At 34.0% G+C, this 17,516-nt stretch overlaps 1 protein-coding gene across 3 annotated transcripts in view; it reads right to left on the reverse strand.

Annotated features, from left to right (window-relative positions):
- Positions 1-16,661, reverse strand: part of LOC121405718 (sialidase-3-like) — a 67,889-nt gene extending 51,228 nt beyond the window's left edge. For 2 of the 3 annotated variants that reach the window (XM_041596642.1, XM_041596641.1), the window contains exons 1-2: positions 16,240-16,661; positions 10,719-10,954 (exon numbers count right to left, since the gene is read on the reverse strand). In XM_041596642.1, coding sequence (XP_041452576.1) covers positions 10,719-10,848 — 130 coding nt within the window. In that variant the 5' untranslated portion in view covers positions 10,849-10,954; positions 16,240-16,661. The remainder of the gene's footprint in view (positions 1-10,718; positions 10,955-16,239) is intronic. The other variant, XM_041596643.1, reaches the window with a different exon arrangement.
- Between the last annotated feature and the right edge of the window lie 855 nt (positions 16,662-17,516).

Here is a 17,516-nt window from a genome sequence, read left to right on the forward strand (position 1 = left end):
TATATTGTTCAACGCCTACTTAGCTTGTTGTACGCAAGCAAATGGGAGTCTGAATGTCAAACATTTGTACCGTTGCACGGCTTTAGGAGGTGACGTCACAATACGATTTAATTCATTGCGCTCAGTAAAATGAAGGTGCAATACGCGTAACATGTAAGCCTGCTGGCTAAATGCGCAATGCTGCCCATGGTCATGTGCGCTTGTGGGATTTTGCTTTTCGCTTTAAATTTTTTGCTCACTTTTCATAGATTACTGCAGGGAAAAACTCTTATGTTTTTTTTTCCACATTTTCGATAAATTCCGAGGCGTTGTACAACACAAATAGCAATATTCTCATTTGTGCGATGGTACGAGATTTTGCATTCGGTGAAAGAAAGAGACGCTCTATTCAACTCGGCTAACGCCTCATTGAATAGAGCATCTTTATTTCACCTCATGCGAAATCTCGCACCATCGCACTCATGCCTATTTGCTATTTGTATACTGTATGATAGTATGTTATCTGATACATCAGATTTCCTAATTGTATTGTATAATAATGTGGTATCATCTTCGGTAAATAGTCTACTATTTGTGATATGTTAATATCTTCAGTAGATTTACTAATTAACTTGCATGATAAATGGATAGCATCTGTAGTATGTTTGGATAAACATTTGTATGATGCATGTATATTTCAATGATATTAGACTTCCCAGTATCATCTCAAGTCAATGTACTTCTTGTATAATATGTTACCATCTACAGTAGATTTACAACAGATTACTTGTATATTATATGTTATCATTTTCAGCATATTTACTACTTTGCATGATATGTTTACATGTATCATCTTAAGACTACTTGTAATATGTTCTCATCTTCAGTATGTTTACTACTTGTATGATAATATGTCCTTATCTTCACTACGTAATAATATATTCTCATCTTCAGTATATAGATTTATAACATGCATGATATGTTCTCATCATCAGTAGATTTACTACTTGTATGAAAACATGTTATCTTCAGTAAATTTACTACTTGTATGGTAATATGTTCTTATCTTCAGTAAGTTTACTACTTGTATGAAAAGATGTTTTCATCATCAGTAGATTTATTACTTGAAATATGTTTCAATCTTCAGTAGATTTACTACTTGAAAAATGTTTTCACCTTTATAGATTTACTACTTGTTAATATGTTCTAATGTTCAGTAGATTTACTATTTGTATGATATGTTCTCATCTTCAGTATGTTTACTACTTGTATGAAAACATGTTATCTTCAGTAGATTTACTACTTGTATGGTAATATGTTATCATCAGTAAGTTTACTACTTGTAAGAAAACATGTTATCTTCAGTAGATTTACTACTTGATGTTCTTATCTTCAGTAAGTTTACTACTTGTATGAAAACATGTTTTCATCATCAGTAGATTTATTACTTGAAACATGTTTCAATCTTCAGTAGATTTACTACTTGAAATATATTTTCATCTTTATAGATTTACTACTTGTTAATATGTTCTAATGTTCAGTAGATTTACTATTTGTATGATATGTTCTCATCTTCAGTAAGTTTACTACTTGTATGAAAACATGTTATCTTCAGTAAATTTACTACTTGTATGGTAATATGTTCTAATCTTCAGTAAGTTTACTACTTGTATGAAAACATGTTCTTATCTTCAGTAAGTTTACTACTTGTATGATATGTCCTCATCTTCAGTAGATTTACTACTTAGTTATATGATAACATGTTCTTATCTTCAGTAGATTTACTACTTGTATGATAATATGTTCTCATTTTCAGTAGATGTATACTTGTAATATATTCTTATCTTCAGTAGATTTATGACTTGTATGATAACATATTTTCATCTTCAGTAGATTTGCTATCAAAATGTGATATATTATCTTCAGTAAACTTTATTTCTTCTACGGTGTGATCTAGATCAGGTTTCCTGCTTTTATATACCAGGATTACTACTTGTATAACATGTTCTTACATTAAGTATTTAGTACTTTTAATGTAACTACATTTTCATCAGTTTTTGGGGGGATTCTATGATGTTATTTTCAGTGGATTACTTGCATGATAATAAACTTCTATACCTGTACAAACATCTGAAAGATAAAGTGCACAATAATGCTTCTTGAAGGTAAATTTATCGAGACCGTCTCTATCTGTCTCTGAATCAGATCAATACACGGGTGTGTGTGGGTCTCTCTGTCTCTTCTCTCTTGTTCATTCAGTAATCTCTTCCTATCCATCTATCAAACACTTATTGTCACATATCTCTCTTCTTCTTTCTCTCTCATTCTCTCTTGTACTGCCCTTCCTCGCTTCATCTCTCCCCCTCTCTCATGCACTCTGTCTTACTTTGCCCCCTCTCTCCTATATATCTCATCCTATCTCCCGTACCTTGTCTCCTTCCTTTTCTCCCTCATCTAAACCAATGCACTTGGGTGTGACAAAACACTTTGAGTTGATTACTAAATCCGAAAGGCAATTGATCAAGTCAAATTGCCCAGCTCAATCAGCTGGCCCTTCAAAGGAATTGTCTGTCATTTCCAAGGTGCGTTCTCACTCTTTATCGTATATAATACATACTCATTCACTTGTCATCATCATGTAAACACTCCCATGGGTGTTTACATTAATCATCAAAGATATGACTGTACTATTATCAAGCATGTCCACACTGCCAACTACAGTGTGTGTACTGGGAAGATTTAGCCATATAAACCCTTCCAATTATTCTCACTAGTGAACTGTAAAATCTGAGACTTTTCAATTAGCCAAGGGGTAAAAAAAATGTGTTCAAGGACTATTTTTGTCTAACATATGAATCTTTTTTCAATTTCCTATCTTTTTTAATATCAATGTATTGGGATTTAATAACACTCACAAAAACTGTTCCTGACACAACAGGGTGAGTATAAAGTTACCCCCCCCCCCCCTATTCCCCTGCCACACCCGGTCCAGGAATAATCTTACTTTTTGAACGCAAAAATGACTTCAATACAATGCATAGAGAGCTCTATCTAGTTGAAGGTTCAATTCGCATTCTGGCAAATTGTTGTTTTCATGCCTGATGTCTTTTGTTCCTGTATAATGTTTAATAGCAATCATTGTGTTCAACATAAATCACTAAGACACAAATGTGAATATCTATTCCTAAATTTCTTATCATTAAAAAAAAATGAAGATAAAAACCACTGGTAAGCATCTCATCTAATATAACTAAAATCACTGAACAGCAACAACACATAGGTTTGTAAACAATTCTACTTAATCCTCAATGCAAACTCTGATATCAATAGTATAATTCCTTGTTAAAGTAGAAAGCATGGCTTTTGGGGTAACTGTAATACAATTCTAAGCTGACTTGATCTAATAGCAATTTATGTCAATAAGGATATTTGTTGGCAAGCTGTACTTCATGTCCTTTTAGCCTCTCTAATATGTTGTAGCTTTGCACGGACAAGACAGAACCCAATCCTGATCTTTCGAAGGCAAAATTGATTTTAGAACTCCGATAGGAATTGATATAGTATATTGGAAAAAGGTCGGATTTTTCCTTTAAGATTTATTGAAAAGAATTGGACGAAGAGGGGAGTAATATGTTTGTCTTATCACAACATTGAAATGTACATCTCAGAACAAATAGTTCCATTTTGGTAAAGTTATTACATTGAATATGGACTGTTATAAGAAATGAAAATTATATGTAATTATGTAAAATGAATGGAATAAAGTGTACGTCTTTTTTTAATGAAATTATATTACAAAATGGTGATAATTCAGTAAAGAGGAAGGATCTTGTGAAAGTGATATGTTACGCGGGAAGGAAACCCGTTTAGTCAGTAGAGATCGATTGTTTTGAAGTCATTGGTCAAGCTACTCAGTGAGGAGAGCGATCATTCAGAGAGTTCTGTAGGATCCAGATAATTTTTGTCACAATCCTGTCGAGGTATGTTGATTGATATGTGCTATTTTATAAGAGAAGAATATCTATGTTTGGGAATATATTATATCTAAATCATGAACTAAAATTAGAGCATTGAATCGTATTTTGCTGTATTTTTCTGTCATGCATACTACGTGGCATGTTACGTAACAATCGATGTGTGTATATGTGTAACGGGTACCTATCGATTCAAGATGGTAGCACTCTTTCCTTTTTGTCTTGGAATTGCTAAATTAGAAGAATATATTTATGTAGATGTTTTTCTTTAACACTCGATGAATTATTTACCTGGTGTATATAAATAGACGAAAAGTAGAATTTATCAATGTGAGTAATCCGTAAACCGGTAAATTGGTAAATGGTAGCCTCAAGGTCAGCCAAGGTCAAATCGTTTTGTACAAATGGTTTCGATTAATTATCGATTTAACTTAGTACTTTTGCCAGTTCGGTTATATATTTTAAATTTTAAATTGATACGTGATCAATCTATATTATACAATCATATATATTTAGGATTGGTGTATCGTTTATTTATTTAGGAGTTCGAATGGAACTATGTTCATTTGTTGGTGGAACTAGCTGGATTGTGATGAAAGATTTCTGGGTTTTCTACGAAGGTACGAAAAGTTATGAATTTTCCTTCAAATTTAATGAATGTGTTGTTCGAAGCGATATCTTATAATATTTGTATAAAAGTGATTGGTGATCGATTTGCATTTTTCCTTCGAGCATTGAAGTGTTTAATGATATTTTCTTTCTTAGATCAAGATGTTTGAATTAATAAGTCTATTTTTTTTGTCAATATGATGTACAGGACACTTAGAGTTAATTGAATGTAAAAATGTCTGTCAATACCCTGAATTTCCCTGTAAGATGTATAGAAATCTAAAGGATATTATGATATAGTTGAGTACCTACTCATGCAAATGTATGTTATTATTTATTCTAGATTGCAGTGTTGGGTACAGGAATCTGACCCTAGAGAGCGATTGTTTTGGTCCCTGGTATGGTTTTTAACCTGTATCTGCCCTAGTCGGGTGAGTCAAGATGGCCGTACTTAAAAGAAATGCATTATTTTTGGCCATGCCTCTTAAAAGATTAAGACGTGCAGTATTTTCTTACAAAAATTAACGTTTATATGATCGATTACGAAAGATTGAATTCGTGTGCGATATATAAAGATTGATATATTTGGATTAATGTTTCTAATATTTACTATATAAATTGTGATTTCATATATTTTACATTGAAAGAATATAAATTGAATTCAAAGGAGTTCAATTCAAGCTTGAAACATATAATATATGTGATACTTGTGACTATTTAATTGTCGATAGCTGAGTTAATAACTTGTTATAAACATTGTTACTTTTCGATTATAACATACACATAGTGCAGTGACCTGCTCAATGATCAAAACGTGTACTCGTAATTGAGAGGACATACAGTCTTGAATTACATGCTGTAATGATATTATGAACATTATACTCATGTTCTTTATTGTTTCTCTCTTTTCTGCTTGCAGAGGTTTTTTCCTTTTTCTTGTTATATGCTTCAACAACCGTTGTGCTCAAGTGGGAAATTAAATTCCGCTCACAACCTACAACTCTCGTATCGTGTCCTTTGTGTTTCTGGAGTGTCCTGACAACTTCCCCTACCAAAATCCAGAATACTACATTGGCAAAATAGGTCAAATTAAAAGTAGGTAATTTGTTTTTTGTTCATATTTAAACAATTAACTGAGGGTCATTTTCATACTCGGGGCATAGGCTCAACTCCTTTAAAATCTTGACTTGGAAAGCCTTGATTTGACTTTTAAAAAACTCTCAGCTATATACATGTACATGTAGTTCGCTTTGTTAAACATGTTTCTGGTACATTGCAAAAATCAAGCCATGAACTTGTAGCTGATTTTGATGAAATTTTCAGTGTTATGCTTGTTTGATGCTTCTCTATTGATTCAAATCAACATTTTCCTGGGGTGGACTTGACCTACAATGAATGTCTCTAAAATGAAGTTAGAAGCCTAATAATTCAATCCAGCTAGTCACATACATGTACTCATCCCTGAGGAAGTGAGACAATACAAATAGAATGAGATGTATAAGGGTGTGGGATGGGCTGCTAGCATTGCATGCAAGTCACATATGGTAAAACACAAGTCATTACCAACCAAAGCTGTTATTTGTAATGTCATGATGTTATCGGTTGGTCTGGAGTTTGCCTTCTTGGTGTGACTGTAATGTGTATCTGTCTTGATATGATCTTACAAAAGCAGGCAACAAAATTTCTTTAAACTTTAAAGGTACCGTAAAAACTGCGTTATTAAAACTGACACCAATTGGTGTTAATAGAGGACCACACCCTGAGGTGTTAAAATTACACCCTAAAGATTGAACATAACACCAAAGAGTGTAAATGTAACAACCAAAAGTGTTGTAATAACACCTATAGACCTTGTAAAACTAACACCACCAATTTAACACCGGTGTAAAATAACTGGTGTGGTCCTCTATGTTCACCGGTTTACACCACAGTTTTTGCTGTGTATTTTTACAAGTACAAATCGGATGCATCTGAGAACGAATCAACAATGGTACGCCACGCTTCGCGATCTGACACGAGAGTTGGTAAATCAATTTATTTGTATCCCTACATATCAAGTAATCAACATAATCTAAAGGTCTCTATCCTCTCATTTGATGAGGGAGGCGCAACAAAAGTACATCAGAAATAACTTCCTTCTCACCACGGAAACAGTGACCAGCCATAAATTTCATCTTGTTTTGTGATCTCTCCAACTAATATTTTGTATCCTTATTAAAAGTCAAGCATATGAGTCATCTAGTCTATCTTTTAAGGATTTCTTGATAACCAATGTTTCTGAACCATGCTTTGATAATATTCAGTTCTTCAGATATGAGCACAACACCATATACAAAGCAAAAAACTGTGGTGTTAACCGGTGTTCATAGAGGACCACACCAGTTATTTTACACTGGTGTTAAATTGGTGGTGTTAGTTTTACACAGGTATTACAACACCTTTTGTCGTTACATTTACACTCTTTGGTGTCATGTTTAATCTCTAGAGTGTAATTTTAATACCTCAGGGTGTGGTCCTCTAGAAACACCAATTGGTGTCAGTTTTGACACTACAGTTTTTAAAGTGTACACTGTATAGTCTCTATTTATGTGCCATGATAAAGTTTTTTAAAAGATATTTTGAAGCAAGACTAAATAAAAGTGTGTCATACAAGGGTACCGAGGAGGGGGGGATAAATTAAGAATTGAATCTGTCAAAGTCTGTGATACATGTAGGTCTGATAGTCATGAGGGAGTTTATTACATGTAGCTGCAAAATTTTGATTCCATTTTCCCAAAAGAGCTTTCACCAAAATTCTTGGATTTTAATATTTCAGGGAGCAGATTCTTAGATTATGAAAGAAGATTTGACCTGACTTAAAATATTCTAATATAAAAAAGATGACGTACATGTATACAAAATATGAAAATGTTGACATAGTCATGTGAAGAAATTCATTGCGGTAATGCGGCAATACCGATTAGTGTCCATTTGTAGTAGGGGCCATGGTTCAATGAATATACACTGGTATGCGTTACATAAATTGGTCTAAATCGATCCAACAGTCAGGCTTCACTTTATTAAATTCCACTCTTCAAAGAGGAAAGAGAGAGAACCAACACAATCTCAGTAACGATGAGAGAGGTAGGAAACCTTATTTACAACACTCTCAAATTGGCAACATTAGGTTTTAAAGGTATAGTATAAGGTGTTTCACAAGGTGTTAAGTGTGACTTTATTCATGTTAATAAAGATAAATTTACACTAGCTGTGGTCACAATTACAAAGTGGGTTTTTTACACAATCCAATAAAATGACTACCAAAGGCTCTGTTTGCATTCAATAAAAAGAATATGTGCCAAAGCTTAATTTTCAGGATTTCATATACATGTATCAGATCTAGATCCATGATGATTGATATAATGAAAATCTTACAGACTTTCTTTTGAAATTGGTCTTTACTGCAACTTCTTTCAATTATCTTCAAATGCCAATGGATGATGGATTACTATTTAAAAAGCACAAAATGTGGGCATCATGGTCTAGTGGTTAAGACTCCTGTCTTTTAATCTGAGGGACGTGGGTTCTCAGCCATGGTGTGTTTTCCTTCAGCAAGAAATTTACCCACATTGTACTGCACTCAACCCAGGTGAGGTATATGGGTACCAGCAGGAAGTAGACTAGCTTAGGAGTGGCTTGAGCACCTAACAAGGTGGATATGAGGGCTATACAAAACGTATGTTATTACTAAACATATAACAGTCACACATTCCTCTTAGTATGATTTTGACCAATGTGGCGATGTGTTATACACTACACACAACTGGAAATTTGAATGTAACACTAAAGTCACTCTTAAATCTTTGTGAAACGCCCCCTGGTTGACATCTCAAGTCTCACAGTGCAATGAGATTTCATGAGCGCTAAACAGTCAATCATTGCCAGGGACATTGCCTTTTCCTTTTTCTCTTTCAAAGTCTTTTGACTAACATTATATACACAATATCATTGTATGTTGTATGTTTTCGATGAGAATTTGAAATAAATGAAATGTATTTTCTTACATAATTTCAATTTTTGAAATGTCAAATTACAATAAATATTATAAATAATCTTCCACTGGTAAATAAGTAAGTCCAGTAAATTGGAGAAAAAAAATCAAGAATAAAGCATGATAAATCTATGTTGCTTGATGGCAAATTCTTCCTTGTTCGCCAACATGTTTGCTTACATTTTGCACGCCTGTTGTTGTATATGAGCTCATCCTGTGTGTCATTTACAAGTTTATCCCAGAATCCCACAAAAAGTGCCTTTATGAAAACAAAAACAACTAAAAATCCTCATCAGATATACATGTACAATTTTTTATTTTCATTAATTTGAAACAAACCATCTCGGACCTGGGTAGTTTTGTAATTTGGGTATCTATCGGAATCCAGGGAGGCAGAGCCAATTGATGGAGAAACATCCAATTGTTACACATCTCAATGTAGAGTAATCAATACCGTGCGTCACTGATTTGTACCCAGAGCTCTGAAATTAAACCCACACTGCATGTTTATTAGCCCACTAATATCCAATAGATTGAAGTTTAATCAAATAGCTTTCATGCTTCCAATTCTACTTCTTTCTTTCCTGCTTGACTGTCATCTATCCTTCCTCCCCCTCTCTCTATCTCACTGAAGACTCTCTCTTCCGCCCTCTCTCCTTTTCTCTCTCCCCATCTGTGGCTAATATCCACCTTCAACTACACATGTGTACATGTTTCACTATGTATTCATCTACATGTACATGTCTATTCTTCAGCAAACTCATCCTTTTTCTCTTATACTTGCGCAGCTCTTGCAAAAAAAAAGAAAAAAAAAGACATGCATGTTTTATAGTATCATCACAGTAACCACTTGTAACAAAGGAAAATGATTATCTGAAGATCGAATACCCCCCCCCAAAAAAAAAAAGAAATAATATAGATTAAATGAACAAACAAAAATAAGTGTAAAAAACAAAAAAAATATTTAAAATCTATAGAAAAATGGGAAATTAAAAAGCAGATCTTCAAAAAAAAAGATGAAAAATAAAATCAGCAAGATGCTTAATATTTCATCAAAATGGGTTGTAACACAAATAGTTTTACATAATCAATTTTCATCTAATTTCACAAATTACAGTGTATGCTACAAGAGGGAACCAATGGCATGACGTTGCCCAAGCTCTCCTTTCTTTTATTATGTGGAATATAAAATATTCTGTGCTTCTTTCTAATATTAAAAGTGAAACAACATTGATTCCTCTGTGATCATGTCGAAATGCAATTGTTGCAGTGGAATGTGTATATCTCTCTACCAAATCTGCAGATTTTGAAATATTCTATGAATAATAAGTGGTGAAATTATTGGCTTAACTCTCAATACAATAGCATGTCAATCTTGTGCATAGAAGTAATTGCAAAACAAGCATAAGTAAAAAATAACATACATGTACTGTACTGAACTTTCTCATTAAAGGCTAATGACATTTTCAGCATTTATGTACCTGTCATACATGTATGCATGTTTTCCTTTTCTCCATAATTTACTCAAATTAACTTTACTTTGGGGGTAGACTTGACATTTAACAAATTATGACGACTATTGTAGATGATACAGATCAAGCCTAATGAATGATGATACTTTCTAAAACTGTAATATTAACATGGCAATGACAGTGCAACCTAACAGAACAAACTGTATTCATAATGAGTGTACTCATGATTACTATCACATACATGCTGTGAAGGTGAAAAAGCAATCAAGAAAGATGTGTTAACAACATCATTTCATAAATAATCTCAAATCAGAATGGAATAAACATTACAGGTAGGTGACTGCTCCAGTACTGACATTCATGATGCTATCACATGTCAAGCTTCATTAAAACTAAAATAAAATGCTCTCTGTTTCTCTCTAACTTTCTCCAGTATTCTTTTCTTTGTGTGTCTCTCCTCAAAACAAGCTGACACATTTGATACAAGATGGCTTTCATCAAATTTTACACCCACACACATGTACAATGTACTAAACAACACAGCTGTTGGAAGAAGGAATAAGTGGACACAAATATGGAAGTTGCATGGAATGTACACTGTGCAAGTCATGCAAGATGGGTGAAAAATGAATAGTAAAGGGGAAAGCACTGCACCTTGGGGGTCATCCTCACACCAATAGTCATGATCTTCACTCCTCACTGGGGGTTCCTCTCTTCTGTAGCGCAGGATCAATGGATGAAGAAGCCATAGCACTATCCTCCTAATCTCCTCGTAGAACCCCATGACCTGGCTCAGCAATACTAAGGTCAAAGGTCAACGTTTGGACAGGGTCAGACAGGACAGGACACAAGGAACACTTGACACACACACCAACAGAAGAAGTTTGGTTCTACAGAAATAGAAACAAAAACAATTGGAAAGACTACAAGGATTCTAAAAATGATTATAAGTCTCAGAATAGGATCCAAACTTTCATGAAATAATATTTTGCTATTAAAATTGCTGATAACATAAACTGAATTGAACACCCACTGAATACTGTTTGGGTGCAAAATTTCTCTGCTTACCCTGAAGGCAATATCAGTTTCCATTCATTTTGCCCAAGTGAAGTAAATATTAACATCTATCTGACAAAAGGCAGATCGACAAAAATACAATGCACAGGGAACAATAAAAGCCACACCCCAACAACAGACTCCGAACATAAACCATCTACTGCTTATCAACATTTAATTTTCTTTTTCTCCCCTTTTAAAAATAAACTGAACCAATTACTATCTTCAAAAGTCACAACAAAATTATCAGTATTCATCATCTTTTCACAAATTAAACTTTTCATAAAGTGTCACTGCATTAGAGTGATGTCTGATGGGACACTTTTCATCAAGCTTTAGACTCTGTATAATCGGTCTTGTCTCTAAAATAATGATAAAAATAGGCATGAACATATAAGCACATTGAAAGGCAGGTATGAGAATCCCTGAGCTCTTCCATAAATCAACTAAGTCTATAAAATTACTGAGCACAACAAAAACAAACAAACACACACAACAAAGAACAAGCTTGATGAGTGAACATAACCACTCATTTATCATTCTATAAAATTATGTTAATTTTTCAGCCATTGGTCATAAATCCAGAAATCGCAAATAAAAAACATTCTGCATGTACCACAAGAAAAAAGCTCTCAACTAGGTTATGTAGTCGTATAATTTATGTGTCAAGTACACAATAGTCTTTTGTAAAGCAGTCTTCACAAAATGTGGAGCGAATTGCGATGCAACACTAGGAAAACTATTCCTTTTTAAATAAATAGCATTGCTTATAATATTGACATAAAGTTCCTTGATCTACAATGTAATTTTAATTTGACCACTGATACTCACTCCTATCTTGATACACAAAGTTTTATAATCCATATGGAAGAACCAGGGTCCTGTTTTCACAAAGAGTTAACTGACTGGTATTTTTACCAGGGCTCAGCAGACAGCCAATCACAATCAAGTTTTCCATTGAAGTTTCACTAATGGCAGAGTTACAGTAGTTTTAAAGTCTTTATGAAACAGGGCCAAGATCAAAATGGATTATTACCGGGTAATAATTTTGCTTTATGAATTTGAAAAGCAGCTGCGACTCGTTTTTTGAAGAGAAAAGCTCTCAACTATTAAAGTATGTAAAATAAAAAAGAAAGACTTGATGCATAGCAGTCTTTCAAAAATGTGGAGCAAATTGTGATGCGATACCAGGAAAATTATTCCCTGATTAAAATCAGGGTCTGTTTTGATGGTCTGTTGTTTTGGGGGGGGGGGGTTTTCTAGGAAGGGGAAAGAGAGGTAACATCTCCTGTGATAACAGCGTAGAGCTAAAATGGTAACAGGGTGCAATTTTGAAACTGCAACGTAGGCAATCTAAACAGAGCAAATACTGACCAGTGCGCCAGTGAAAATCTTTTCCCAAAGAATGGATGCATCTGATTCCTCATCTACACTTAAACCAGTTTACGAGGCAAAGTGGTCTTGAAAACCACATCGCAAGGTAGTTTTTCAAACTGCTTTGGGAGACCGCTTCAAGCGTCCCCATTACACATTAGACTGGTTTCCAGAAAACGTAGTTTATGAATGTACATGTAGATGAGAACGAGCTATTTAATTACAAGAGATTGAGCTGCAACTAGGTATTGAATCAATCAACAATTTTAATCATGGTTGGTGTACACAAGCTGTTGTCTGTCAAATCCTCCTATTCAAGAGCAAACTATTAATCAATTTTAGCGAAGCAGTGCTAACTGAACAATTCACAAATTTGTACTAGCACCAGGTTTGTGTTCATCTATTCACAGGGCTCGAATTATTAAAGGGGCAAGGCAGGCGCATACATTTGCAATTCCGAAGGTTCGTAATTCCGAAGGTTTGTTAGTTCGATAACGAACTCGTTTTCGGACTAACAAACCTTCAGAACAACAAACCTTATTTCGTTTTTGGATTAACGAACATTCGGAACAACGAACCTTATTTTATAATTTGTTTAACTAGAACCTTATTTTGTTTTCGAATTAATAAACCTTCGGAACATCGAACCTTTTTTTATTTTTGCATTATCGAACATCGAGGTATAAGCAATTTACGTGTTTCGGAATTACGAACCATCGGAATATAGAACCTTCGGAGTTACGAAGTGTAACCAAAGGCAGGACACAATAAAGGAAATGAAAGGCAGTGCTCACCTACAGGGGGGGGAGGGGCAAAAAGGGCATCAGTAGTAAAATATACTTTTCATGGGGACATGTACGCATTGGATCCCAATAGGGAACCAAGGCCTCAGGCAAAAAAGGGCAAATATTTTGGCCTTCAGCCTACATGGTCTTACATGTAGGTGGCATTTGGGTTGATTTGAGACCTGAATTCATAAGGAGAAATCAATATACAACAATTATTGAGCTAGATGTTTTTGTTTTCTTTTTCTTTTTTAAGGTCTATAGATTAGCTGCTTACAAAATATTAAGAGGATAAAAAAAGGTTTTACTCTCAATTTTTTTTTTCTAGAATCTAAAAAGATTAATAAGTTATAAATAATATGCCCATTAATCCTGAAATTGCTAGAGGATCTTAACTCTTCACACGCTATGTTCGCACTATTGCACATCCATAGACACGTTTCGTTCGTATTTCTGCACAACCACGCATTTTCCATTGATGCCGCTTTGTTCCCGTAGTTTGCAGTTTTCTGAGTTTTGTTTTGGACACATGAATTCACTTTCAAAACCATTTAGTGGGACATTATCTACCTTCTTTACAATTACATGGATAAAAAAATCAATACATCCTCCAACAGACCCAGGAAGTTCATCGAAAAAAGGGAGAGAAAAAATCAATTCTTCCTTACAAACAATATCACAGTCAGGTTCATTGTTAGGAGTAATAGGACTCATGACACCTATATGAAAGAGGTGCTTTTCTCATTGACTACTTGAAGATCTACTCTCTTTTCTTTATTCATTGTAGTATGGTCTGTTTGTCAGATTACTGATGATGTTCATTTGTGTGATGAACTGCCCAGGTAAATACAAAAAAAAAAGAATCATGCCACTGACCCAAGAACCAAAAGAAAGGGCAACTGTATTGTTAGAAAAATAATAAGAATAATAAAAAAAAAAACGTTTAGCAAAACAATGATTTCCAATGCCTTTTTCAATACATGAAACATCACAAGTTTACTTCACAACATTTCCTTTCTAAATGTTTAGATTTTTTATAGCTGTTACAGTAAAAGCGAATGTTATACCACGTCAAAGGGTTCACTGCTAAAATAATGCGACATACAGAAGGTTCATGGGTCAACGCACGAAGAGTAAATAGACCTACCAGATATTGATATAACAGGCTACATATGGGAATGAGGTAAAGAAACTAGTCTAGTGTTTTTTTTTAACCAAATGCATTTGAAAAATAACCCTTTTCTGTTTATTTTTTTTTTACTTTTTTATTTTGTGGTTGACGTAATTTAACAATAAAAACCCATGTTATTAACGTACCAGGTAATTAGATTTACACTATGTCCACTTGGTAAAAATACATGATCCTCAGAATGCATACACAAATGCACAACTTGTGATCATGACCAAACAAGTAAAACAACCATGCAGAATTTTTTCAGATTTTTTTTCTGCATGTGAAGTCAAGAAAAAACAACACCAAACATCTCATTTCCTGTTGTTTCATCTTTTCCTTATATTCTCTTTTTTTTAATTGTATTTTTCTTCATTTCTTTTTTGTTGCATGTTGGTCATGCTTGCTGTGTTAAAATAGTACTAACCATAGGGTGTCTGAGCCCAAAGTGTCAGCATAAAACAGGCTGATTTAGGGAGAAAAGTTGCACAATTTTGGGGGCACATTCAGCCTGCAAGAAAAATGTGATCTGAATTAATTTTCAACTCATAATTGGGTTGTATTGAAAGAGAAAATTCAGGGGCTTCTTTTGATGCTAAGGACATGTTTATAGATTATGAGCATTTTTAAGATATTGCAAACCCTAATTTTTGTGTGTGTTGAGATTGCCATTTCCCTAGATGGGAAAAACTAATTTCTGTTTGGCACAATTTTTAATTTTATTTTTTCTTTGAAGTTCAATGTTGCAATTTACACAGTGGTCTGATTCTCAAATTAAACAAAAAATCACATCTTCAGAGAGTGTCAAATTTACTAACCATAGACAAGTTTTTGGCATCAAGAATAAACTTAAAATAGTTCTCTACAGCTGAAAATTTGGAATTGTGTTTCTCCCATTTCTTAAGTAAACCACATAAGAGTATGATTCTATGTCACAGAAAAATGCTGAAAATCTCTCCAATTTAATTCTTCTCTTTTACGGCCATTTTGATTTTTTCATTGAATATCACAAATCAGTTATTCTGAAGGTTATTTCTCTTGAAATCCATATAGCATATTCAATATTTTTTTGAAATAGTCTTGAGCAAAAAAAAAATCCCAGGGGCAGGGGGTTGGGGTGTCTGGACACTTTGAAGTTTGAAGCCTTCATATTTTGTCTTTGGATTAGACCTACACAAAAAATATGAATTCAGTAGTTGTAGGCCTAATCTTATTCAATTTTGTTTTGTTATATTGCAGAACAGTTTGTACTAAAAATTGCACTTTGCTTGATAATTTTTCCAAATGGCTGTTTCGATTGTCCGGGCACAATTATTAACAAAACCATAATAATGAAGCAATAAAATAGAAATTAAAAAAGAGAATGGAAAAGATTAAAAAAAACTAAATGGAGTAACTTCATAAGAATCCAAAGTCTAAAATAATAAATTACATGAGAACAATCACCCATTAAAGTCCTGAGCTAGTGCCAGTATTTAATAGAACGAAGCATCACACACGACGTAGCATCTATCTGTCTATAAATATATTTGAACTTTGGTTTATTTAGACCCTACATTAAAATTCAGAAGATCTATCTCGAGAACAAATCAGTTCAGACTCTGCAATCATTATCGCCATTGGTTTTTCAGCAATTTCGTTGATTGAAATTTGAATTACGATTTATGACTTGCAAAAAAGTTGCAAATGCAGTAATGTTTAAAAAAAACCTCATTTAATCCCCCCCCCCCCCCATGACGGTTTTATTCATCCTAGGTCCTATCTAATTCTAACTCTATTTGGTGCTTACCTGTCAAGGGTGCTATTTTTCCATCCATGCATGAAAACATTTAGGGGTAGAACAAAGTTAAGAGGTTCCACTGTGCTCAGCTCAGCCGTCAACAAGAGTGAGTTGCTTCCAATGACCGCCGAGCTTGACCCGATCGCCGCCAAAACGCAGATACCGACCGCTGAGTTCCCCGGTTCTTTCTCCGTTCCTACTCGCTGACTTGAAAACACTGTTGTGGCAAGCGAGCTTGTGTCATCACCCATCAGGTGATCGCTGCATTTCACATGTGATTGATAGTCTTTGACCAAGCATCGGGAATCATTTTATGAATTACAAATGCGTAAATCAGTCGATACTAACAATTTTAACAATATTTTTCTTTTATTTTGAAATGAAGATTGGCATTAATTTGGTATCATATTATTCTATGAAACAAAAATCTACACCAATAATACTCAAACATGTTCCATACTGAAATACGACTCAATAGCGTTAAATCAAGACTATGTGCTAAGCGCTATTTTGTTTGCTGCCATCTAAGTGAATAAGCAAGACAGGTAACAGGTAATGAAATATACAATACTTGTATCATAATCTCCACACCTCACCCCCCCCAAAAAAAAAAAGAGATTGAAAGCAAAGGAAAGGAAAAGATAACAGCATATATTCACAAGTTCCTAAGTTAATTCATAGGCATGCAAGAGAGAGAGAGAGTAAAACAAATCTGGACATCCACACACCCATGAACTATAACCAAAAGAAAATAAAATCACAATTTTTAATCTGATGATAATTATTTTGATTTCCAATTTGAATTATTATAGAATTTAATGTCAGTCATTCGTTTTATTGGTTGATCATTTAAAGGAGGATACATCCCAAATGAAATATTGTTTTTAGAGGAAAGAGAAATATCAAACAAGTAGATATTAAAAAAATTCTAATAATATTAAACAAAGTATTGAGTTTTTAAAAGTTGTAAAAATTTGTAATTAGGCACAGTCTATGTGGACTTCAAATTGGCTGCATATGTGATGTCATAGTGATGTATGGCAAGGACTACTCTTCCATGTACTCCGATATAGGCCTAACAAGAGAATGGCTAAAATGTCATTTTTTATATCAAATTATATGTTTCTAAATAGAGCTGTTTCAAGTGAAGAACGACTGGTGATCTTTGTGGTAAATGATATTCACCATTAAATGTTCATTGGTAATTGTTTTGTGCCTAAGAACGTTCACCAGTCGTTAAGTTCTTCTTCACTATGAACAGCTTCAATGAAACACCCACCGGGTTG

Source organism: Lytechinus variegatus, chromosome 19, assembly GCF_018143015.1.
Source record: "Lytechinus variegatus isolate NC3 chromosome 19, Lvar_3.0, whole genome shotgun sequence".
Lineage (NCBI taxonomy): Eukaryota > Metazoa > Echinodermata > Echinoidea > Temnopleuroida > Toxopneustidae > Lytechinus > Lytechinus variegatus.